We start from the raw sequence: 26955 nt of genomic DNA on the forward strand, positions 1-26955 counted from the left end.
CATGAGACAGTATAGGTCATGGAGTACACACATGGTGTCTGTTGCCCATGACTAAAAATCAGTACCTAGCCCTTATAATGAGGTAGCTGGAGCACTCAGTGCACATCCCTCACTATGTAGGGGACTTTTCCGTCCAAACAGTCTTTTATGTGGTTGTCATACAGCCACAAAGTTGGAACACAGACAAAATGGAGGAGGGGCGGTCTTTGTCTAATGAACCAGAAAAAGTATTAGCAATGAGGAGAGAGAGGTTCCAGAAAGTAAAAAAGCTCAAAACCCCCGCCCTGTCACAGACTGAAACATGGAGGTACAGGTACCAGCAATGAAGGACTTGCTTAAAGCCTTGTCATCTCTTGAGGGAATTTAGGGAAAGCCCTACCTCCCAAAGAGCAGACGAGCCAAAGGGAAAGCTGCCCTACCTCCCAAAGAGCAGACGAGCCAAAGGGAAAGCTACAAACCGTCCTGATAAAGAACAGACATAGTCAGGGTTAAACAATGTGTGCGCACACATAACTATGATGGTAAAAACCTGAACGGTGTAAAGGAAAAGGGCAGGTTTATCTTATCTATGAGTCGATTCTTATTTTTCGCTCTGAGGATGGTGGGGTCCGGAAGAGTCGCTGCGCTAGGTACCATTCCACGCAGTGCAATATAGGATTGTCAGCACCATGGGGAACTAAAGGGTGGTGTACCCGATTTCAATTCACACCATCTGTTTTTTCCTCACAGCCTTGCACCTACTTCCCACAGTGCACACAGGGTGAGAAAGGTTGTGGCACAAGCTGCTTCTTAAATGCAATGCTATTTGCACTGACGTCGCTTCTTCTACTATTGGAACGCGGGCAGCAGCTGGTCAAGCATGTCCTTGCCTGTTGCAGTTTGGCACTCAAGTATTTTACAGTTGTTAGTTTATTGTGGAAGTGTGACAAATAGTCATTAAGAATAGTTGCCACCACACAGGGTGGCACAGCACTGTGTAAATGTTTTACTTCAGACTGTCCTTTGCACGTTTTAAGGCCAAAGAATATTCTGACGGGCTCCTTGTAATTAGGGCTCCCAGTTTTCAGTTTGTACTTATTTTTACAGATAAATACCGACAGAAAACGATTTAATTTACTGTCTGTATTTCTTTTTAAATACAGAAAATAGGTCTTCTTTGGAATATTTTTTCTACTGTCAATCATGAGTGAGAGGCCAGTAGGAACACAGATTGAGAGGTAGGGGAGATGAAAAAAGACAATAGATTTCCTAATTAAGTGCTGATCTATAGTTATTTATGCTATGCTACAATGCAATTGTTGTCAGATAACGCTATTGCACTGTATATTGCTGAAACATTTCAAACTTTCAATTGTGAGTATACATTTATCAGTCAAATAAATGTGGAAAAATACCCATTGCAGATTTATTTAGATAGAAAACATAAAATACAAATAGATAAATACAGAAATAATTAGCAAAAAACAAATATGTATAAATACAGACGGAAATGTAAAAAAAAAATATCATCAAACCAGGAGCCCTAATTATAATATTTTTGGGATGCAAAATCAGACCCATATGTTATTCCAGATAGTTAATAATAAATTGGTGTACTGATGTCTGCTGTGGGAGCACGGGGTTCATATCTCGGCATATCTGTTGCACTTAGTGTATAGAACTCAGGAAAACATAAATTGATAGTTTGAATTAATTTCAGTCATTGGTAAATACATGGTCCGTATTCCAGTCCATCAACTGTGCTACAGGACTCAAGCAATACTTTACTGAAGAAGACACATGCAGTACGAAACTACTTTGTGCTTTGTGTTCCCGTTTGCGAGGGACTGGACTCGCAGCAGTGACGTAGCACAGTCCCCCGCAGCCCCTGCAGTGAGGGGGGACAAGCTCTAGCGGCCCCCTTAGCAAAGTACTCTGGCTGGTCAGCTCCCGATTGACTCTGGGAAGGGCCCCTACAAGTACCTTGCAGGGGGGGCCCTCAAGTTTCGTTACGCCAGTGCCTCGCGGTTTGGTCCGCGGTGTTTCTACTGCATTGTTTATGGCTGGTCTCTGTCTAGAGTGGCATTGTCTGTGGGTAAAATTCTTAATTCCAGCATTTCTACCATCACTTTGTTGTTTGCTACTGTAAACTATGAAAGCATGAAGCAGGTTTCAGTCCACCATGGTCAGCAGAAAACATTTGTGTACAAGGGGGTGTAGAACGACAGCATGATGGAATGTTGAGTCAGGTACAAGAGTCTAAAGATGTGATAAAGATATATAAAAAAAAGAGTCTAAATATGTGTTGTTTTGAGAAGCATTTTTCAGTCCTGCCAAAAGGTGGAACCATGTTCCTAAAACATACATGTGAGAGACGGGGGGGAGGGCGTGCCGGGAGCAGGAACCAGTGGTTTTGTGAAGATTCCCAAAGATACACAGGCATGCCATCTTTTTAGGTATCGTCTGAGCCAGCGCATGCGCTTCTCTGCGAGACATTTAGTAAGTGGTCTTTTAAAAGTGCTACCCTAACTTTTGCTGGTCTAGCGCTTGCGGTTACGTGCGCAAGCACGCGCAGCCGCCAGCTTTCAACGCCTGATCAGGCACCATCTGGCTTTCCTCTGGCTTGCTCTCCCAAGCGCCTCGCTCCACCCCTCCTCCACCACAGAGCGTGTCTCCAGCCACGCGTTTTCTTTTATTTCCTTTTCGCACGTCTTGTTTTAAATGACACCCTGATCTACGGAGGCACGCCTCTCCCCAGCAGTGCTTTATATATCACTGTGCTCTCCGCAGGGCTCCTCCTGAGCTGCAGCTCTCCGAAGTCCAGGCAGGTGTCTGCAACAGCCCTGCCAAAGAAATCGCTCCAAAGAAATCGCTCCCTAACAGCCTGAAGACCTGCAAGACAGTTTGTCTTCAGGACCAAGTAACATGCCACTCCCCGCCCCTACTGTACTGCTTTGAATTTAAACGAGTTGCGCCCCATGATTAAGTTGAGTGCACTAAAGTCCAAACAGCTGAACTCGCACAGGACTGCTTACGCCCTTCGACTGGTGTTTTCAATCCATCTTTGGCGCGTTGGCCTCTGTCCCTTCAGGGTGTGATCTTCGCTAGTAACCGCAGCTCTCCCTACAATCAAGATGCTTAACCTATAGTCGTTGCAGTGGTTGGAATCCATGAGCGTTATGCACTCTGCTCATTCTACGGGTACCCCTTCACCACCCGACAATGGCGTACAGGGACGTTCTTCATCAGACAGTGACCCGCAATCCCAACATGCCTCCAGCTACCCTTCCTCCTAACAGTAAGCTATCCAACAATTCAACAAAATAATGACACCTCTACTCCTAGTCCTTTACTCCACACCTTGAGTCAATGTGGCTCAGATACTCCCTCAACTTTTGCAGTCGCGCACGCGCACCCGGGCCGCCCCCATCTTCCCGCCTCTCCTCTTCCGCCCTCTTTCTGCCTCCTGAACACCCTCTCCCCTCCTCTTCCCACCCACACTCTTTTCATTTTCCGCCAGTCTCTCTGCCCCTTCACTGCCCCCTAGCGTCCTTTTCGCCACAAGGTTTGCTCTGAAATGAGCCTCACTATCTTTCCACTTAAGAGGAGAGTACAGTCTGCAGATAGCTCGATGCCGCCACAGTTGGGGGAAAGTTACAAAAGAAGTTAATGTGTAAGCTGTTGTTTCTGGGATCAGTTACATGTAAGTGTGTGCAACTTGCTTTTTTGCAAAACACATTTAGGTAAGGGAAAAGGTTGCATATTCAAGCAATCTGCTTTACTTTCTAATGTTTACTTTTAGCAAGTTTAACTGGTTATTTTAAACAATATTCTTTTAATTTGGATTTAAGACTTGCCTGGCAAACGTGATAAGCACTGGATAACACAAATCCTGTAACAGTGCATAACATCTGTGTGCTTTATTAATAAGAAATGAATACATTGGGCTAAATTTTAGCACCAATTGTGTTGTCATATAACTTAATGCACATACAGCATCATAATCGAGTTGTTTGGCACAGTGCAACATATCACACTGTTGCAGTTTTTAAGCTCTCTAAATAACAAATAATATAGACAGCAGCAGTTTTTGTATTTTGTTGCATATACTTGCAATGATTTGCTGTGTGCTTATTAAGGTTACATTTATGGGTTTCTAGTGGTGTGTGCTCTCGGACTAAAAATGTAACCACTGCACTCAAATTGTTCTAAGCAGTCTAGCCCAGACCTATTGGCTTTGCCAATTCTTGTTTTACTGGGAAGCCGATATTTCCCTATCTGCTCCATCACTGTGTTCAGCCCTTAGCTTGAGGCATTTGGCGCTCTCCGTTTGTTTGTCAGTCCAAGGGTCCGGAGATGAAAAATTAACAGTTTCAGACCCACGAGATAAAAGCAGAACAAGCATTTACAATGCAATAGGTCTTGCACTGCAAGTTTTGGAGCTATTGGCATTGTATATGGCACTGCCTTTTAAAAAATTAAAAGCCATTGTGATTTACAATACCAAAAGCAACACCTATTGCATTGCATAGCGCAGCGCCATGCTCATTAAAGTAAAAAAAAAAAAGAACGAAAAACAAAGAGTGAGGGGTGTAAACAAAACACTCACTCCACACATCATTTCCTTGATTATTAATGGTCAGATCCTTCTCCTCGCCTCCAACTGTGGCTTCGAGATTGTCCTGCTGTACAGCTTGTCTGCAGATGGGGTCTTCCACTGACTCCAGGCTTCTACAGGTACTTTAACTTTTTTTTATTTTTAACATGGACTCTTTTAGAATACTTGTGTCAGCAGTCCCTCTCCCTCAACCCGCCCTACTTTTGCCACTCCCTCCTTTGTGTCTCTTTCCCCTTGCGCTCATCCCACTGTCCGATATTTCGTTCTCACCTCAACCTATACTCTGCCAGTTGTTTCTTTACAACCCTCTGCTGTCAGTTGTTTCTTTGCTGGACAATATGTCTAAAACAAAACACTGACAAAGCAAATAGATCTCACATAGACCAAGCCTATTGACTTTGACAGTGGCTGTTTTCATTGTTTCTAACTTTGAAACAACCCAGCAAGACCGACCATTTCACAGATCAGCAACAGTTTCAGAATCCATTTCAACAACTACTTTTTCACATGTAATACCTGAGGGCTTGAGTTATTGGAAGGGTGATGGAGGTCTTTTCGAGGAGGTAGCATTAGACAAATATTCAGTCCCCAGCCTTCCCCTTTTCCAAATCCTTCAGACGAGGGTCTAACGTTAAATACAACTCATTAGGGCGAGCATCCACCACATGCTAACAGGAGGGGGAGTTTGTCAATCACCGAAACAAACACAGGTGCCCCAAAGTCATAAAACAGAGTCAACATGGGACACAATAAAAGTCCATCAGAAGACAAAACAAGCATTGGCATAGCCAATAGGTCTCGCCTTTGGGACCTTATATGTGTTTAGCCATGCAACAGTTGATGTTGTTGCACCAAGGATATTGTGCTGCATAACTAAATACTTATAAGGTCCCAAAAGCAAGACCTATTGGCTATGCCAATGCTTGTTGTTTTTTACTCTCAAGTTGTGCCTTCCCCCTTCCAGCACTTACTCTTCTATATGCTGTATCTGCTCCTATAAATGTTGTACTTAGGTGTTAGTGCAAGGTTTACGTTGAATATCTCAGGAAGTGGCAAGAATCTCAACTTCGCTTGAGTGGTGGCTGAGTTGTTTCCAGTGCAGTTCCGGTTGCAATGTAAAAACGTGCCTATGTTGCCCAGAAAGCGAATTGCTTTTAATTAATTCACTTCTGCTGATCAGAATGTACAAGTTTGAGCATCTTGAGTGCGTTGGAGCTTGAAGTGAATGCAGCCACTCTGATCTCACCCACACATATTTATTGTGCAGTTTGACAGAATGGGAAGTATGTGGGATCAAAAAAGTGGGTGGTGTTTAAAAGGGGCTTGGCTTCAATAGCGTAATTAGGAAACCTTTGCAAGAGGCATGGCCTATGTAAATTAATGTGTGGCTTAAAATGGGTGAACTAAAATCCTGCACTTCCCACGGCGTGCTATTTTACTGTGTCTCTCTGTGGGCATTCTGTTATTGCATCCGGACAATCACACAGTAACAACACACACCTAAAACAAGCCACCTTTTGGCTTTACAAGTGCTTATTAGCAGTATCATCTAGAACTGAAAATGTTTCAATTCTGACAATATGAGACTTAATGAAACCTTACTAAGGCCCGCTGAAAGGGTAGTGGTCTTCGGAGTGTCTCAATCACACCGGTTCTTCTCTTCACGCCACTTTCCTCTGCAGTCTCTCACTCTGTTAAACACTTGCGCCCTTTTCATAACCACGTCTTTCGGAAATTCCCCACCTGCGTATTTCACGCCTCACCTATTTCTCTGCGGCACCCTATTTTCACTTTCTCCTCCAAGCACTTCCTTGCATCTCCTCCACTTCGCCTCCCTCTCACAAGACACACCCACTCACTTATAAGCACTGTGTTTTGTTTTACTTTGGCCCTCTCAATACTTTCGAGAGCTATGTACCTCTATCATACACTGTCGTAAAGACATAGAATTATCATTGGCACACTTGACTATTGCTCTGGCTGCTCTGCAAAGAGGCCAAGATTTGAATGAGCATGTGTGCTGGACAGCTTTAAGACTCACTGATGGGCACTGCGAGAACCATGCACTACCTTCAACCCCAAAGCCACAGTTCTCAATGGTGGCCCATTTAAACACCCACCCACAACCTGCACTCACACAGACTCCTAAAGGGAACTTAGTCCACAGTAAGCACTATACCAGAGTGATGTGCGGTGATAAAAATACAGAAACGCAATATCCTGAAAAAGGCAAACACTCTTCGGGAATGCAACATAATAAAATATGTGATGTGCACGGAAACTAAATAGCTAGCATGAATTACCTTAAAGGTTTTTACAGTAATGGTTCAGAAATCGATGAGTTTTTTCCCCTGTAAAACTAGCGACACAAACATAGGCCCCCTGGGGACCCGTTTCAAGGTCACGTTTTAATTGTTGTCAAGTCTTAGAGCCGTAGGAACCCAGCCCACTCAAAGCCCCGGCAATAGAGCACTTTCACAAGTCACAGTCAGGAACGTAGCATTGCCTGTGCCTCCTTTCAATCGGGGGGGGAGGGGGACGACGAAAGTAGCCACTATTGAGGTAAACGACTTGAGTACTTCCCATACCAGACCCAATTGCCATCAGCATTCAGCATGTGCAGTGAAATTCAGGAACCCTAATCCGTGTCAATTGGTCTCCATTGCAAGAACCTCCCCCACGGTCTGCTGAGAGAGGCACAGTGCCCACCCAAACCAACTCAGAGGAAGAAGCTGGGAGTTACCTGGGTCACGAGTATCACGCAGGTACCAGTATTTAACCCTGCTGTCTCTCCCTCTCCTGCACTATTGGCAGGACTTGAACAAGGAAGCCTTCCACTAGCTCTGGATGACAACTTATCATTCCTAAACTCTGCAACAGTGTAGGACCAGTCCTTCCAGAGCCTGGCTCTCATCCACGTCCGTCACCCCACAGCTGGTCTGTCTTACTCATGTATGAATGGACCTACCTGCCCCGATAGTCCTCACCCAGTGTGCCCAAGTGACAGGTACCAACAGAGGGCCCCTTAAGGCTGCCAGGGAGGGAGGAACAAGGGGAAACAGCACTACGATAAGAACAAACCACCTCTTAAATACGCCCTTAAAATTGACATTGCGTATAGCTCCAGCTATTCTTAAATATTAATATTGCAGAGCCATATTATTACACATGATACATATATGTTATTTCTCATTCATTTTTATTTCATTTATGATCATTGTAAATCACTTTTTTCCTTTTCTAAAAAAATATCAAACTCTTATTTCATGCATAACAAACAATTCACTCAATTATAAGAAAAAGTAATCCTCCCCAGTGACAGGTGCCATAAAAGGCGTTCATGTAGCATGGGACTCCTGTCTGGACTGGAAAAGCTAAACTTTCAGTATTGTACTGTTCCGAAGGGCTTAAACAATTCTTTACCACCCTTCCTCACACTTTACTTGTTACATAAGATGGAGACCTGAACTCCATGCAGCGTTCCCAATATCTCACTCTGCAGGGGAGAAGCAATAACTCCCTAAACGCTCCATCATCCCCATCTCACCCAAGGGTGCTTCCCGCCCTTGGGCTGCCACAGATGGCACCTCTTGTCGTGGTGACTGAGAGCAGGGCATTTCAAAGCTCGCTGTGGCGTTCCCCTGGACACCCTTCATGGGTTTGCACCATTAGCCTCAGGAGTCTATTTCCGGCAGGGATGTTGTTTGTGATAATGTTTTGTCCTGCGTCATACTGAAAGAGGCGGATCAATGCTATCCCTTCTGATATACTTATTTGTTTTTCTTGTTCAATGAGCTGCTGTCCAGCTTGCCTCTACCAAAGATGCTCTGCCCTATCCTGTTCCCGACTGACCCCTTTGGCTTATTCACTTCCTTTCCGTCCCATTCCATCCAGCAGGAAGTGGCACTGTGTGTCCGGCTGGTGTGCAGACCTCCTCAATCCTTCAGGTCATACGGAGCACCACCAACGCCATAATAATCCTCAACCAGGAGCCCTGCTCACAGTGTGAGGCGAAATCCCTCCCACCATTGCCACATCCCTCTCAGAGGCAGTTCCTATCGAATGGGAAATGGATTTTCTATCTGCGCTCCATATATCCTACGCTGAATCCTAATGGATGTGCAACCCTCTGAACACCTGTACATCACACAAAGCAATTGGGCAGAATTAACTCCAGTTCCCATATCTCACACTGTGCTGCTGGAATGAAACTGAGCAGCGATCAGCACCTTGGACTGATCAATCCTGGACTGACGCATGAGCCGTGACTACAGTCATTCTCAGCACTCTCCTACAGGCCCTGGGCGTCTGAGGTGAACTCTCTCACCAAAAAGCTTGTGCTTGGAGGCAAGACCGTACTGTATGCATCACGCTCCCAACTATCCCACACCGTCTCCCTCTCTAGACTTAGGAGCTGCTGAGCCCTCAAACAACCAAAAAGCAGCCTGAAAGGTCATAGGAGATTACACTAGCATTTGGATCTCTAGGGCCTCTGATCGATGGCAGCCAGAACTCTCAGCTCTTTCCAGAATTGTGCATTTTATTGTCGAATTCATGGAGTCCTTCACAATGTAGGTTGTGGCCCACCGGTGAGAATACAGTCAGGGCCCAGTACTGAAGGAGTTGTGATCGTGCTAATGTGGAGGAGTGCTAGATGGAAGAACAAATCTAAGACATGCCAGTATGTATTGGAGTCAAAAAAGAGAAATGCAGAAACGGGAGAAAGAAGGCAGGAGAGAAAAATAGGAAAACAAAGATAAAGGGTGAAACCATGGATGAAAAAATCTGCAAAAGTGTGATAAAGAGACAGGAGGTGTAGGGTGGTGGGAGAAAGAGGCATGAGGTGGAATCAAGGCTAGATGGCCTTGGCTTTCAGCAAAGCTTGGCAATGCCGGCGGTGGGCTCCTAGGGAAAGCTTGGGGTTCCCGCACTTATATTTTACAGATTTAGCCCTTCTTTGACTACAACGTATTCACTTTAAAAAGTAGAATAATACTTTTACTCCAACACTATCGAAAATATGGTAGGGCGGGAAGGAAAAGGTCAGTTGGACAAGCTGGACAGTCCAAAGATTAAAACAAAAGACTGGCTGCGGTTTATCGATACAGGAGGAAAATCAATGAGATATCCTATTCTGTCGCGCAGGATTAACGAGGCGAAAGATAAATGACAGAACGCCCCCCTCGGTGTAAAATGGTAATGACCACTGCAGGGTTCTTAAAGGGATTCAATTCCTCGAGCCGGCCATGCGTGGCCATTTCTAATTCCCGTCGTTCAGCAGCACCTCAGTGTCCCAGATAAAAGACGCCCGGCTGTCCTCTTCATGGGGGTGATTAGCCACGTGTCAGCAGTTTCATGGTTTAATCAATTCTCCTTGTGCAGAGGTCAGAATACAAAGAAGGAAAGAAAAGGCGGATGAACAGAAGAGTCTCCTGCGTCAGGAAGCACGCGGCGCTTACCTATTGGAATGGAGGAGATCTGCGAGTACAGGTCCAGCATCCGGTTTCCGTCCACGTCCACCAAGTAGTTCCCGCGACTCTCTTCATAGTTGCAAAAGAAATGCACAGCATCTGCGTTCTGCGGAAACAATCAACAGTGGGAGGTTAAGCGTCACAACACGCATCATCGTAACAGAGGCGTAACATGGCCCCCTCACCTTCTAAGCCATGCTACTGCATGCCTTGCAGAGTGCGAGCAATGGCATGGAATGAGTAATAATTAAACGCTCGGGAATCCACCCTGCTTTACGGAGCAAGACTCTGCCCAAACTGTTCAGGGGGGCCCCATTTAGCCCGTTCTGCAGGGGGGACGCATTATTTTGCGTTACGCCACTGACATTATTAACTGAAACCGATGATCTTCTACCAGGGTACATATCTAGGCTATTGCAGCTCAGTAAGGAGTACGTGACCCGTGGTGTCAAAGCCAATTCAGTTTATAAGGGTGCGGAATGCCAAGTCAGTTTGCTTTTGCTGATGAAATGGTTGGGAGTAGTGGTACTCCTTATACTTAGGGCATGATTTAGATCTCGGTGGATGGAATACTCGGTTACAAACATGACGGGTATTCCATCCGCCGTATTATAATAATAATAATAATAATAATACTGATATTTGTAAAGCGCGAACAGCTACCTCACAAGGAGGTGTCCCGGCGCTATAGACCGCTGGGGAACCCGTCCTGGCTATCCCTGTGAGATGGTCCCTTTCTGGGTATCTCCAAGGTGAAACCAGGCATCCCCAGCATCTGTGGGGGGCCGTTGTAGAGATGAGGCAAGCTTAATGCCCAGAGTTGCCGAGTGTGTTCCTGGTTAGAGTAGGTACCGAGGCGAGAATTATCGAGTCTGTTTTTGACCCTGGTCCACGACCCAGGCTATAGTGGGATCGTAATACGGCGGACGGGATATCCGTCACGTTTGTGACGACGTAGTCCCCTCCGCCAAGATCTATATCAGGTCCTTAATTAGGGCTGGACTGGCCGTAGCGGGCACCGGGCATTTTCCCTGTGGGCCGCCAGGATGGGGGCCGGTTTTGGGCCCCTGGGGGCCGTTTTTGTTTCCGGGGGTCAGAAAAATCAGCCCCCTGTAACAAAATTGGGCGAAACCAGCCCTAGCAAACAGCTCGGCAGCACCTCCCTCCACCCCAGGGGGGCCCGGCCGGGCATTTTGCCTGGGTTTCGGTTCCCAGTCCAGCCCTGCCCTTAATGAGGCATCAGTACGAGGTGCGTTTGATTCTGAAGGGGCAGTAGCAGCTGTGACAGCATTGAAAATTTAAGTTCAACGGTAACATGGCAGCTTGATTTTGTTTTACCAAAGAAGCTAAAATCTCAGTGTGAAACTCAGGGGTAAAATTAGGAATTACTGGTGTAATTGTAGCTGAAATTATAGAATTACATGGTAATTTCTTATTTACAAAGTAATGCTCATGATCACAGTTGTAATCCCCAAATAACACAGCCCACGGGAGCTACCAGTACCCTCAGTGTTGGTATCTCCCGGGGTTGGAATTACTGGACGTATTACTGGGGCACTCATAATAAGGCTCATTGCGTCAGTCACTTCAACTCAAAACAGACCTTACACCCTGCCCTCTTTCTCTAAAGAAACATACCAATACTCCATAAACGATGGGCAGCGGTGTGGAAACATGTTCTGGCTTTGGTTTTGCGAATCAATTAAATGCATGAGTTAACCTTTAAATTAGTATTTTGTAACTTTTCCTTGCAATGTATGGATGACTGGTGTTACATCCATATCGAACACATAGACGTTCGAGTGATCTATGATGTCACTCCGAACCCCTATGTGTAGAGCATCCCCGTTATTCACTTTTAACTCATATATAATTTTATATCATGGATTCCCCCCACAAATTGTCTGGCCCTTCTTTCACCTGCTATGCAGGAGCACAGGGGTACTTGTGAGCCGTTCATAACATAACCTCCTCCAAGTCCTAAATGAACAAAAAATATCTGGCCTCAAGCCACCTATCGCCCATCTCACCCTCCACCTCGCCAAAGATATGTACTTGGATTTCCATCAAAGCACAGATCCAGCGCTGTGCTGATAGACTCTTAGAAAGCCCTGCGAGTGCAGCTTTGAATTTTATGGCAAGGCCCGGAGGCCAATATTATGCATAGTTCCTTTATTACTACTCAAACAGCAGCAACATCACATGGAATTAGAATACAAATAAACACTCTAGAACACTGAACATGCTTATATCCCCTGAACAGGCAGCCATCTTCCTCTTTTGTTGCTGCTCAAACAACAAGATAAGTACATTTACATGAACTGTATCATGAAGATTATAGAAGTTGTATGTAAAATAGGAAGTAATGTTAATTTAAAATGAAATTTTTAAAGTCTATGAGATAAGCTTAGAGAGGCTATTTATAAAAAAAAACGGTGTGTTTTGAACTAGGGACATGTGGGATAATTTAGCTTAAATAGATGGTAGAAAGAGAGTTACAGGAAGTATTTATATGTGAATGAGGATGTGTAAACACGGAGAAGCGGAGAGCGGGCTTCGCGCAGAGTGATTTACCGGTTTTAGGAAGCGGAGGCCGTTACGTGCGCGAGAGCAGTAGAGCTGCGCATGAGGAGAAGCGAAGGGAGTGTTGCTTTGCGTGCCTCAGCTCGTGCTGATTTACAGCGCACAAGCGGGTCGAATGTTATGCTCGCGCGCGTTTGTTAATTGAAGGACAAAAGATAAAGGAAATGGATTAGAGGAGCCGCCGTACAAGCGCAACGTACGGCGGCCATTTTGTGAGCTTGGGAGAGTGAAAATTACTTTATATTGAAATACAGTCGACCATATTTAGGGAAGTCGGTGATGTAAGGAGTTGACAGTTTCAGTCAGAGTGTGATCGTTTTTTTCACACACAAAGGTAGAGTTTTGGTCAGGGAGGTTTGGCATTGAGTAGAGAGGTGTTATTTTGGGAAGTACTGAGTGAGGAAAGATTTGGAGGTTGATTTGGAAAAAATAGTAGGAGAATATTTATTTGATTGGAGAGGGTTATTTGAAGAATATAAATTTAAAATGGGGAATATGGAAGGAAATTTGGAAGACAGGATGAAATCCTATATGGAAACAATGTTTGATGGCTTACCAGCATCAATTGATAAGAAAATAGAGGATACTTTTGAGAAAAGCTTAAGGAAAAGAGACAATAGGCAGAAAAGTGGTGAGGAGGAGAATTATTGGACGACTGAAGATGTTGATGTTGTGGCAGGAAAGTCTGGTGTAGGTGTAAAAAGGAAGGAGAAAAGAAAGAATGTGGAGAAAGGTAAAACATTAATTGGTGATGAACGTAAGGTTCAGAAAGATAAGGCTATAAAGGCCAAAATAAGCGTTATAAAGGCGCATAAGAGGAAGCACAGTGCAGTGTCCTGTGACTCGAGTTCATCCTCAGGTGATGTGGAACTGACTTGTAGTTCTAGCCTGGAGGATTCAGATGTTGAAGAGATCCCTATAAAGAAAAGGAAATTGGATGATAAGGAGATTTAAATGGAAATAGCGGATTTTGTAGATCCTCAAGGAGAGGATATGTTTGATCCGCTATTGATTCAGCACCCATTATCACCACAGTGGACTCCGGCTGGTCATGTAGCCAAATATATAAGATTTTGGATTAGAAGAGAGATACCTAAGGAGGTAAGAACGAGGCTACGTTCGGAGTGCCCAAGGCCTAGTCTCAATAGGAAGGTGGCATACACACCTGAATTGGATCAGAAGATGTTAACTTTTATAAATAAAGGTGGTAGGGATCCAAGAAGAGGACTTGACAAAGGTTTAAAGGGTTGTCAAGACAGGCTTTTGGACGTCTTGGGCCCGCTGACTAAAGTCTTTGATATGTGTGAGTAAGCTCATAGCAGTAATACTGGTGTGGATGTAATTGAGATGCGCCAGTGGCTGCAAAGGGCAATTTGTTTACTCGGAAATGCAAATGCAGCTTTGTGCATAGAAAGAAGAAAGAGTATTCTTTTTAAAATAGACCCAAAGCTTGTAGAATTGGCTGGCAAAGAGTTGGGTGAAGGAAGCGAAGGCCTACTTTTCGGAGATGACTTCGTTAAGGACATGGCCAGATATGTAGGCACATTCAATAGCTTACAAAAGGTTCAGAAAGACATTAGGAAGGTTTTTGGAACGGCCGGGCGAATGCGGGGTCGGTTTACCGGCCGAGGACAAGGCTTCACCAGAAGCAATTTTGGAAGAGGTTCAAGACCCTATGGAGTTAGTTTTGGAGGAGGATATGTGTTCTCGAGAACTGATCAGGGAAGTTTCTTTCCACAAAGGCAAAGAGGAAGAGCAAGGGGCTCGCGTGCTGAGAGGAGGCCTAGAGGAGTTTCAGGTAAGACCTCTAGCAGACCATTCTGTTACTCGAGTAAAGTTGGGCGGCAGACTAGCCCAATTTGTGTCACGTTGGGAGGAGATTACTCAAGATCCTTGGGTGTTGGAAACTATAGCTGGTTACAGGATAGATTTTGTCAGTATTCCAGTTCAGGAGAGGGTACCGAAAATCTTAAGATTCACAAGAGAGATGGAATTGCTTGTGACAGAGGCATAGCATTGGAGGAGAAAGGTGAAATAGAGCCAGCAAGAGAAGTTCGAGGCTGTTTCATAAGCAATTTGTTTTTGGTCGAGAAAAAAGAGAAAGGTATGAGGCCGGTAATAAATTTGAGGGAGCTAAACGATTGGGTTGGTTACAAACATTTCAAGATGGAAGGGATACACATGTTGAGAGACTTGTTGAGGAAAGGAGATTGGATGACGAGGTTAGATTTAAAGGATGCTTATCTAACGATTCCGATGTGTCAGGAGCAGAGAGATCTTTTGCGATTCAGGTGGAAAGGGAGGAGATGGAGATTCAAGAGTTTTCCGTTCGGGCTAACATCAGCTCTATGGTGCTTTACCAAGGTGATGAGACCGGTAGTAGCCTGGTTGAGATCAAGGGGGATTCGTCTGATTGTGTATCTGGACGATATTCTGATTATGGCAGAGGAGAGGAATCTGGCGAAGGAACAAACAGAATTCGTAGTGAAAGTCATAGAGGACCTGGGTTTTGCAGTGAACAAGGAGAAGTCTTGTGTTGTGCCGCAACAGGAAATGAAGTTTTTAGGTTTTCAGATACTGACATTGGAATGTGTATTGAAGTTGCCGATGGAGAAGGTGAGGAGAATCAGGAAGGAAGTGAGGAGAGTCAGGAATGCGGAGTGGATAACTCTGAGACAATTGGCTCGTTTGCTGGGTCTTATGTCATCATCGATTCAGGCAATTTTCCCAGCACCTCTTCATTATCGTGCTTTACAGAGGTTGAAGGCATATCATTTAAGGAAGGATGCGAGATATTCACAGAGAGTGAGAATGAATCAGGAAACTCAGGAGGAGTTGGATTGGTGGATGATGAGTTTGGATGCTTGGAACGGAAGGGCAATTTTTGGAGAAATGCCAGAAATAGAGATAGAGTCGGATGCGAGCATGCACGGATGGGGTGCAAGGTGTGGAATGGTTGCAACAGGGGGACAATGGTCGAAAAAGGAGGGAAAGATGCACATAAATTGTTTGGAACTCCTGGCAGGATCCTTTGCGGTGAAGAGTTTTGTGAAGGATCGAGTGAAGTGTTGTGTACTTTTGAAAATGGACAATTTGTCAGCCGTTCGGTATGTGAACAAGATGGGAGGTGCCCGGTCAAGAGGGTTGGCGGAGCTAGCCAAGGAGTTTTGGGAGTTTTGCTTGGAAAGGGAGATAAAGGTTCAAGCACAGTATATACCAGGGCTGAACAACGTAGAAGCCGATTGGTATTCAAGATACCTGAGGGATGTAAGCAATTGGAGACTGAAGAGAGTAGTTTTTCTGAGTTTGGAGAGGTTGTGGGGTCCGCTGAAAGTGGATCTTTTTGCAGACAGGTTGAATGCTCAGTTGAAAGATTTCTACAGTTGGAGACCGGATCCAGAGGCGAAAGGGGTAGATGCATTTCTACAGATATGGAAAGAGGGAAGGAATTATGCGTTTCCTCCTTTTTCAATGATCCAGAGAGTCCTGAACAAGGTCAGGAGGGAGCAAGCGGAGTTAATACTAATAACCCCCTTTTGGAGAGCTCAGGTGTGGTTTCCGGATATAATGAATCTTCTGGTGGAGGATCCGGTAGTCTTGCAAAACATAAGGGAAATTCTACAAGATGTTCAAGGGAACTTTCACGAAATGGTGGTGTCAGGGCAGTTACGGTTCTTAGCTTGGTTGATTTCAGGAGAGTATGGCAGATGCATGGATTATCAAAGAGAGCGGAGGATCTTGTGTCTAAATCCTGGTCAAGAGGAACGTCAAAGTCATATGGTTCAGCATGGAGAAAATGGAATGATTGGTGTATTAGAAGGAGTTTGGATCCCATATCGGCACCTGTGGTGGAGGTTGCAGATTATTTGTCAGAGCAATTTGAAGAGGGTTTGGCGTATAGTACAGTAAATTCAAGTAGATCGGCGATTTCGGCAGGTCATGCTTTGGTTGTTGGACTTCCTGTTGGGTCAACATGCTTTGATTAAGAGATTAGTTAAAAGTGTGCATATTGTGCATCCACCAAGAGCAAAGTATTCATCACTTTGGGATGTTTCAGTGGTATTAAAGGAGTTGGAAAGTTGGGGAGCAAATTCTAGTCTAGATCTGAAACTTTTATCATGGAAATTAGCTATGCTTTTATGTCTAGTTTCTTTTAGGAGGGTTTCTGATGTAAGAGCTTTGGAGGTGAATTCAGGGTTTTTTTCAGCCAGAAGGGGTATGTTTTGAGCTTAGGAAAAGAACAAAGACTATGTCTAAAACAATTTTTTATTCTCTTTTTGAGGGAGATAGAATTTTTTGTGTGGTAAGTTGTTTAAAGGAGTATGAAAAAAGAATCTTGGGTTGAGATCAGAAAATTGTTCACAATTGTTAATTTCATATGTTAGACCTTATAAGGCTGTTTGAACTCCCACTTTAGCGAGGTGGATTAGGGGAGTAATGATTAAGGCTGGTGTGGATATTAGTGTTTTTAGAGCTCATTCGGTAAGAGGAGCTATGGCAAGTAAGGCTTTCATGAGAGGATTTAGTTTGAATGAAATTATGAAATCGGCTGATTGGTCTAATGATAATACTTTTAGAAAGTTTTACTTTAAACCTGTGGAAAATGTGTTGGATTCAGTTTTAGAAGAACTTTGAACATGCATAATATTGGCCTCCGGGCCTTGCCATAAAATGCAGATTTTCCACAGTTTTAATGTAAAGAAAATCATGATTTTATTAAAGGCGCGGAGGCTCATATTATCCCTCCACTGTGCCCACCCATGATTGTTAATAAATGTGTTTGTTTTATAGGTTAACGAGGAAGAAGAGATTTAAAGTTGAAGACGGAAGAATTTTGAAGAAGGAGGAGTGTTTTTATAAGGGGACTTGGATTTTCGCAGCTACAAAGAGGAAGATGGCTGCATGTTCTGGGGATATAAGCATGTTCAGTGTTCTAGAGTGTTTATTTGTATTCTAATTCCATGTGATGTTGCTGCTGTTTGAGTAGTAATAAAGGAACTATGCATAATATTAGCCTCCGTGCCTTTAATAAAATCATGTTTGTCTTTACATCAAAACTGTGGAAAATCTGCATTCTTTGTGACAAAGCAACAGGGAAAAACATATTTTGTTTCCCGCTGCTGCTACGTCATAACAGAAAACAACCAGCATTAGAATCTGGTACTCACGACAATGGCATTCAGTGAAAACCATACACAACATATAGAATTAAAAAAAATGGATAGCTGCCAAATTCCACCCATGTGATCCAAGTGACATCAAATGGACAACAGATACCGCCCACAATTTTTTCATGTGTGTGCCCCATCAGAATTCTTTTCCACGAATCCCCAAAATCATGTATTTTGGGGAGAACTTCATCAAGATTAGCAAAATTGTTCTATTTGAATTCCATCTGCTCAAGTCAATTAAACTTTCTGTACCCAAGTTGATTTTAGGGGAATATATAATTGTAAGACTTTTCCTCTGCAATTTTTGCAAAGTTTTCTATTAAAACTTTTGACACTTTGTAAAATCACAAGGATGCTTAGTTTTAAGAGAACACATGGCAAAGGCTTTTACCAGTACATATCTGCAAAAAAATATTTGCATGTATCTTCTATAGACACCCTTTCAATTTGAATTAAACTTTGCAGCAAGCAAGGCTGTACAAAGTTCATAATATTTGCAACTCCACAAAATGCCTTAATGGTGATCTTTGCACAACTTTGGCATTAAGATTTGAATTCATTACTTAACTTTAACATAAACCAGGAGTCAAAAAATTAAGCGGGGAGAAAGGTGGAGGAAGAGAAAGGTAGGAAAACAGCGACATAGGGGAAAGGCAGGGATAAAAAAGAATATGTAAGTGTTAGATAAACTATTGCAAAGTGTCAGGTGGTGGAAGAATGCAGCAGGTGGATATACTGCTAAGCAGTAGAGGAGCGTAATTTTGGCTCCACTCTTTTTATGTTTGACTAGGCCATACATATATATGTTCACATGGCCTCATGTATGCTTGTGACTTAATATCATTAACATGTGGTGCACTGAACAGCTACGGAAAGTGCATTTACGGTGTAATCACAATATTTCTGCAAGCGTGCATACTAATGGTTTCTTTAGAGTAACATTGAATTGCAGTTCCCATATATATCTGCATTTGTGTGATTTGAATAATATTTTTATATTCATGTACTCATTTGAATAGTATTCTGCATTTATTTCATAACTGCATATGTATCTATAACCATGCGTTTAAACGTGTACTGAGATGCTTGCCCTGTTAACTTGACCAAAGGCCTCAAGATTAGAATTTTATGGCAAGGCATGGAGGCTCATATTATGCACTATCTCTTTTATTGCCTCATACACAGCAGCAACATAGAATTAGAATAGAACATCTTCAAACATTCTAGAACACTTAGAACATGCATATAATAACAGAACTCGCAGCTATCTTCATTCTTTTGTTGCTGCTCATACACAGATAAGTACATCGTAAAATACTTATGGAGTGTATGAGAGTATAGAAGTTGGTTTATGGTTTAAGTGATGGATGGATTTTAATGTAATAGTAGGAGAATATGATTGACTTTGAGAATGGGTTTCCAGAATGCGTCATGGGTAGAAAGGAACTGAGAAACAGACCCCCCAGGATATTGCGGCATGGATTAGCAAATTTAGCGGCACAAATATGGAAATTTAGCGGCACAAATATGGAAATTTAGCGGCACTTTATTTTACTGATAATCGTTCATTTTCAGCATGAAATCAATGGACCTCCTATGTCGGCTGGCCCTTTTACTTCGGTTGTTACAGGGAACATGTTTTTAGTGTTGTAAGCGCTATTTTCATTATTGAGTTTCTCTTACTGCATGCACGGCGTGCCTTGCCTACATTCAGTGCGCCATGCGGCCCCATCCCGCCTCCCCCACCGGGTGCCACGCTCTAGGTTTCAGCACAGAGCCTTTAAGACAGAAGAAGAATAAATGAACCAGTTGTTGAAATATGGAAAAACCTGAATTTCTTTTGCGAACACTTACCAGTGGAGCTAAAACGTTCGTGAAGAGTAGACACGTGGCAATGTTGCTAGCTCAAAGATTTGACTTCCCCACAAAATCTAAGGTTCTTCCTCGAGAACCTGTGAATTGTGCATGCAGATGTGATTTGAGGAGGGCCACAGATGCAAGAAAATGTCCGGTCCTTATGAACTGAAGAATTACCTGCAGGGTCATCATTTTGAATGCCACATGAGGTGCAACATTTCACGTCTAGTAAGTCCAAAATCGGTTTGTATTCCCCCGATACCTTCTAAACCAAAAACAAGAGTATAATCTTGTCCCCTTCTGGACATTATCTATCTATCTATCAATCTATCTATCTATCTATCTATCTATCTTCAAACTTATAAATCCGATATCAAGTTTTTCCATTCCTCCTTAAAAAACGCAATCTTCCATGGAAGGCAAGAGGTCAAGGTCCGAGTCATGATTTTTGGGAGGGGGGGGGGGAGGGGGGGGGGGTGCGATGCAGAGCAGAAATAGTAATTCTCGCCGGCTGAGACTGGGATATCTAAGATGGAGGGACACTCCAGCCACGGGTGGAGACATCCTTCCAGGACCTTATCTAAATTTGCCTTCTGAGAGCACTAGACTGTTCTGCTTTTAAAAGTCCTTCAACAAAGATTGAATAGTATAACCTGCTCTGATGGCAAAGTTAGACACAGAGTATGCTCTCTTCATTCATTTCATATTTCACGTTTGAGAACTTACAAAGGTATCATTTTTTAGGCTGGAAATGTAAAAATAGGAATACATTTCTGCCTATGACAATGTGGCATCGGAAAACTTTGTGATTAGAATTACTATATCTTCTACAATATTTCATAGAGAAAATGTAGTTTTCTCACTTGGAGGTAAATGTACGTATGGAAATAGTACACACATTTGTTTTCCATTTAGTATGTTGCAAAATATAAGGGTAAAAATATAAAGAGGCACTGACTGTCTGGTTTCTGGATTTTCCAAACTAAGACCTGATAACAGAAGCTTTAGTGAAACAGATGAATTCCTTTGATAGTTCCTCTTTATTCCTGTCTCTATAAACATAGTGCCATCTAAAATAAAAGTTACTGCGTTCTCGTTGCAGCTGTTAGCTCACCGAACGCACAGCCCTTGTCTTGTTTCCTCAACATCCTCTTTGCCTCGCCACAATTTCATACTTACCACCTTTCACTGATGAGTATAACACACTACTTAAAAAAAAAAAATAATAATAATTGTACTCCAAGGTTTCTAGAATCTTCATTCAATTTTCTTGTTGCACTAACGTTTTGCTTCAGATTTTCATTTGAAAGGATGACATCTTCTCCGAATATGAAAGCTGTTTATTGCTATTCCTCACATGACCAACTTCATGTCTGCATGTATTTTCATCTGGCCCACCACTGCTGACATAACTCACTACTGAAACTTGCCCATAGATGGCTATAATTTAGATCATATGCCCTGGTGAATGCAATGCTTTATAGGAGGAGTTGCAATTTGACCATTGTACCAGACAAAGGGTCGTCTATATTGGATGAATATAGAGGGATGGCACTTTACCAAATTTCACGTGCAGTTTTGTAAAAATCTCTGCATTTTTACAAAACTGCCGATTTCGCGTCTTGTTTGCAAATCGCGAAATCCTGGAGGGTCCTAGTAGTGTGGGTCTGTTTACATTTGAAACCTCGGGATACATGAGGAGCGGCGAGGAGCACTGACACAGGGCAGCACTTATTTTGCTGTCTGAAATGTGTTGTTATGTACAGCTCATTTTTAAAGAGGATGTGAAAAATGCTAATAGTCATTAGGGCTGGTGCAATAGCAAACATGGTAGTCTGCTGACCCCAGGAGGCCACCATCCCTTTAATGGTTGTGATTCCTGGTGGGTAGCAAAGTGAAAACCACATCATTAATATTCAGGAGCTAGAAATCAGTAATTTGCAAACCAAACGATTAAGACATAAGTCGGTTTGCTAAATAGCATTCTGGTCACAAAAATCCTAGTTGCAAATTGTGATAGGTATTTTGCAACCAGAGTTCAGTACATCTGGCTCCAAGTACTGAGCAAGTGAACAGTGGGAATACCATGGTTGAACATCTCTTAGAAACCCACTCCTTTCTCTGGCCGAGGAACTTTGTGAAAAGATCTTGTGCTACAAAGAAGACACATATAGAAATAAACAAGTTCTTGATGAAAATATCATGGCAATGCTGAGGGAATGTCTGCACAATACCTGTACATCCCACCTAGAATATGGGTTGAAAACACTATCATAAATACAATAATACTGGTACATGGTCATGATTAACTTTACTTCTATAAAATGAGATTTTTTTCTCTGTCTTTTACGTATTTGGTTTTCCTTTAGCACCAATCAATAATGGAGCATTAGGGTCTGATTGAGAGCTTGGTGGACTGGTTACAACGCCACAATTGTGACAGATATCCCGTTCACCATATTACAAGGGCCATTCAATCTAATGCACTTGTAATACAGCAGACGTGATATCCATCATGTTTGTGACGTAGTGACCTGTTCGCCGAACTCTAAATTAGACCCTAAATTGTCAGCTACGAAACCAACCTCTACCAAATTGAGCGGTCCGGGGGAAATCGCTTTCTGTGTTAATGGACGTCAGACCCTTTTCTACCTAGAATTTCTTTAAAAAAAGGCCGCATCCCACTACCAAGTGTCATTCAATACTGACAACATACACCTCGGGGAAATAATTCAAATTAAGAACCTACCTGAATTTCACTCAGCTGCTTCGTCAGCTCCTACAAAGAAACAACGAACATGAAGGTGAAAAACTCCTCTTAATCCCTTTATTTATTTTCATTGTGTCATTTGATATGTTTATTGGCAGGGAAACAGACATGAAATTCAAAGCCTAGTGTCTAGATTATAATGTTTTTCCGGCTTATTCTTCCCTCTCTATAGCCTCACATGAAATCTTATCACTGCTCAAAAACTTGTTTTATAAATATAGCTCCACAAACCACGTTTTTTCGGTTCTTCACACTTTAACAGGTGTTGCTAGTAAACAATGTAACCCTAGTCAATAAATATACTGGCATCAGAGGATTAAACAGATTTATAAACCTTGCAACAATTAATGAATGAATGCCAGATATATAAAGCACAAACTGATACCCAGCCGGGGTTCCTTCCACTAGTAAACAGAAAGATCAGATTAATTGAACGGACACGTGTTAATTTTCTTTCTAAATCTTCGATAATCGAGTTTCACTCAGATACTCATCAGGAGGGCATCACAAACTTTTGCTAAGTGGTGGAAAAACGATCTGCTTCAAATTCGTACCTGCTACAATGTAGAGGTCTTGAGAAATAGCTTCAAAGCAGATCGTAAACAGCATACATTCTAAAATGGGATTTCATAGCAGCTGTACCTTTATTTAAAAGGGCTTTAAGGCAAGTACAGAGTTGTTTGATAGGGGTTTTGAGTAGCCTTCTAGCTTTTGCCATCACACCTTGGAGTGTTTATTCTTTTTTTACACCAAAACAGCCTGTACGGGTTTCTTAAGTGGCCTTTCTTTCACATGCCTTAGTGGAACAACAGAAGTGTAGTTCTGTATAAAGAGGGTCGTTGTCTATCTCTGCATTCGGTAACTTTGGCGTGCCATCAAGCTACAAGGCCAGGCCTGCTCTGAGCTCTATGCCTGCGGCCTTCACGAAGGTGTTTGCAGCTTCTGCTTCTTCAGTTTCATTTGCCAAGGAAGTCAAAGATTCCACTCTGCCTTGCACTTGTCAGCATCCAGCTTAAAACACTTTTCTAATTATTTTGAGAAGGGCAAGCCTTACATCGAATTATGTCAAATGCAAGAATGAACATATTAACCTTGTTGCAATTAATTCTAAAAATGTTATAAACCATGCAAATATATATGTGAATAACTGATTCACTATCAAACTGAAATAAAGCAAATGGTAAATGTTATACATGTGCAAACAATACTGAATGCAAGAGACGTTTATAAATGAGAAGTATGCACTTGCAATAAATGAATATATGAACTGCAATGGTTGGATACAAAGGCAGAAGCTGCACAGATTAAGTCAAAGTGTTCTTTTACATTTCATATTCAAGGCGGGAGGATCAGTTAGCACTAGTTTCACCATGAATGTCAAATATGCTAGGGGCTTTTTCAAATCCGAAAATAATCATTGTGTATAATGTCATTCAAAGCAAGCCATCCAAAGTCATATGCTGAGCAAACATAAATGTAGTGAAACCGCTGCAAACCGGTGACAGGCACTCTGGGGAAAACGTGGGAGGAGTTGGGAAATATGAAGCAAAATGTCAGTCATGTCTACACACAAGTGCTCAGGCTCGGAATGATATCCATGTTGAGAAATCAAGTGCAGGTGGCGCTTTTAGGGTCTAATGAGGCTCATTGTGGTTCAATCCAAGATTGGGTATAGAATACTTTAAAACCTTATCTAGTACTTAATCGGTTTACTGTATGGATAACGGGGATGGAATAAAAGAGTGAGGTGTCAGAAACAGTGAACAGGGGTCTTGTCATCTGATCTGTTGTCCATAAACTGAGTCACTGGAGTCTGTGTTCGGCCATAGGCTGGATGGAATGGAATCTCTTGCCACCAAGCAAGAAGCTGGAAGGTGACTATCAATTGTGTTAGAGTTGTCTAGTGTCATGACGTTTCTTACACCCTAGCGAAGTCGCACTGGTATGTTGCAGGCTAGGTGTGTTATAGTGTGTATGAATTGGGCAGCCATCTTAATTTTATGGCCAGACAGTACTGGGCAAATATATGGTTAAAGCAGAGTCATGAGGGGCTCGGATTTAAACAAATCTAGCAATACGGTGAGTGTGTGTGTGTGGGTGTGGGGGGGTTAAAGTCAGATTGGAATCAAAACAATCATAAGAAAAACTGCAGTGAGTCAAGAAGAGTTTTGAAAAGGCCAACCGGATACTATCTCCAGAAGGAGCGAGGCACAATAAAAAGATAGTCAATCCTTGATAACCTAACTTACAAATTCAAATAATATCAATTGTGTTCATATGTTCTTTATAGCAAAGGAACTGAGTTCTAATTTCCATATAAAATGGATACATATTGCATTAATACATGTGCATTTCTTGAGATCAGCCCTTACATAGAAAAATATTACGTTGGTGAACTTTAAACTCTTCCAACCTCACTGCACCCTGCTGAGATATTGGCCGCTCTGAAGGACATGCCTAGTGGTAAAGCACCTGACACAGACGGGCTTGCGGTAGACTTCTATGAGGCCTACCAAGAGATGCTCGTTCCACACCTAATTACTCTTCTTTACGAACAGATGTTAAAGGAGGGCTGCATGCCACCATCGATGCACAAGGCACTGTTTGTCACTGTGCTAAGCACATCAATTGCGTCCTTTCGGCTTTTATCACTACTGAATGTAGATACAAACATTTTTGCGAAAATACTGGCCAACCGACTAGCACCATTGCTCTCGGGCACGGTCGGCGCGGAACAAGATAGGTTCATCCCTGGTCGAACGCTGTTTTACAATCGTCAATCCCAAGGTGCGTGTTGCAGCCTTATTTTTAGACAGTGAAAAGCATTTGATTCTGTAGAATGGGGCTTCATGCTGGTGGTTCTCAGATGCATTGGTGTGGGAGACGCATTTTTACACCTTGTCCGGGTGCTTTACATGTGGTCGACAGCACATATTCAGGTTAATGGCAAGGCCACAGACACTATAGACATCACGAGGGGTACCAGATAGGGTTGCCCAATGTCACCGTTATTATATGCCCTGGTGGCTGAGCCACTGGCATAAATGCTTCAAGAGTACCATGCTCACAGATTTCTGTGCTATAACTTAATTATCTCTGCTTACGCAGATGACACTCTTTTTTATGTTCGAAACCCAGAGAGTAATTTATCACCAATCCTTCAGGAGGTACTGCTATATGGCGGGCACTCAGGCCTGTGGATTAGTTGGGATAAGTCCCTAATATTCCCACTTACTCTGCCATGGCACTGGTGCGCCTAGAGTATCCGTTATTGTGGGCTATGCACTCGATGAGTTATTTGGGAATACAGGTCCATATCGATTCTTCGGTGGTCATAACAGAAAACTATGGCAGGGCAGTGCAGAAGCTCTCGGAGGTGGTAGAATGATGGATAAAGCTTCCCCTAGCTCTCAGTGGCGTAAAGCAATTATGAAGATGGTGGTGTTGCCACAGTTTTTGATTTTATTTGCACATAGTCAATTTTCTTTTACTAGGAGCAGTGTTTAGCAATCTGTGAATCATCTTGATCCGACTGGCCTGGCCTGGGAAGCAGCCTCGGGAGAGCTGGGACATATATGCTCACTACTGGCTGCATGGTCTGGTGGACTGAGCGAGATGCTGCCTCCCAGCTGTCGTCGTCCAGAACACTTTTTGCAAGCCTGTCCGGCACTGCAAAGTGCTTGACCCGCTGAATGCAACGGTCTACTCTTGGCATCGAGTGTTGGAGCAACAGGCCGGATCCCTCCTTTATTCGCCGCATATCCCACTCAAGTGGTGCATGTGATTTCCCTTGGGTTAGAAGTGGGGGGTGGTGAGTGCACTTCTGGGGGTGGGTCTGAATACTATGGGAGATTTTTTCCAGGATGGTGTGAGGAGTAGTTGGGAACAGGTCAACGAGCAGAGCGAAGAGCCTCCTGTCTTGGCTCAATTTCATTATTTTAGGGCTTGACACATGATGCCCGCCCTGCTTGGGGAGGAGTTGCTTGAGCTTCCAGAACTACCGGCACTAACACATTTGCTGCAAATAACTGCACCACAGCGTCTTAAGGCAAAACTTTCTGTGTTCGCAGAAGAGGCACGAAGGGAGGGGGTCATGAAGGTTTGACTAGACTGACAGAGGAAAAGTGGGTATATTGTTGTTCCGTCTTGAAATCCGTTTCTTTAAATATTCGGCTACGATTACTGCATTTTAAATATCTCAACAGAGTGTATTATACTCCGGCTCATCTGTTCTGATGTGGATTGCGCAACAATGCCTGTTGTCCCCGCTGTGGGGCAGAGAAGATGCAGAGTTAGACCATGTGGCTTGGTTTTGCCCAAGTATACAATTGTTCTGGCAGACGGTGCTGGCAGAGCTGGAGGAGATTACTAGTGAGTGCATGGAGTCGACTCCTTTGCTTGCTTTGCTGGGTTACAACAGAGCTGTCCCGATCACTTTTCGGCGCCTAGTGGCCATCGGCTTGCTTCTAGTGAGGCGTAGAATAGCACTGCGATGGTCTCGAGGAC

At 43.2% G+C, this 26955-nt stretch overlaps 1 protein-coding gene across 3 annotated transcripts in view; it reads right to left on the reverse strand.

The window, feature by feature from the left end:
* The window catches only part of ABAT (4-aminobutyrate aminotransferase), a 499792-nt gene that overhangs the window by 187089 nt on the left and 285748 nt on the right, over positions 1-26955 (reverse strand). For all 3 annotated transcript variants that reach the window (XM_085628334.1, XM_085628336.1, XM_085628335.1), the window contains exons 4-5: positions 22429-22458; positions 10057-10174 (exon numbers count right to left, since the gene is read on the reverse strand). In XM_085628334.1, the coding sequence (XP_085484460.1) occupies positions 10057-10174; positions 22429-22458 (148 nt within the window). The remainder of the gene's footprint in view (positions 1-10056; positions 10175-22428; positions 22459-26955) is intronic.

The sequence above is a fragment of the Triturus cristatus genome, chromosome 10, assembly GCF_964204655.1.
Source record: "Triturus cristatus chromosome 10, aTriCri1.1, whole genome shotgun sequence".
Lineage (NCBI taxonomy): Eukaryota > Metazoa > Chordata > Amphibia > Caudata > Salamandridae > Triturus > Triturus cristatus.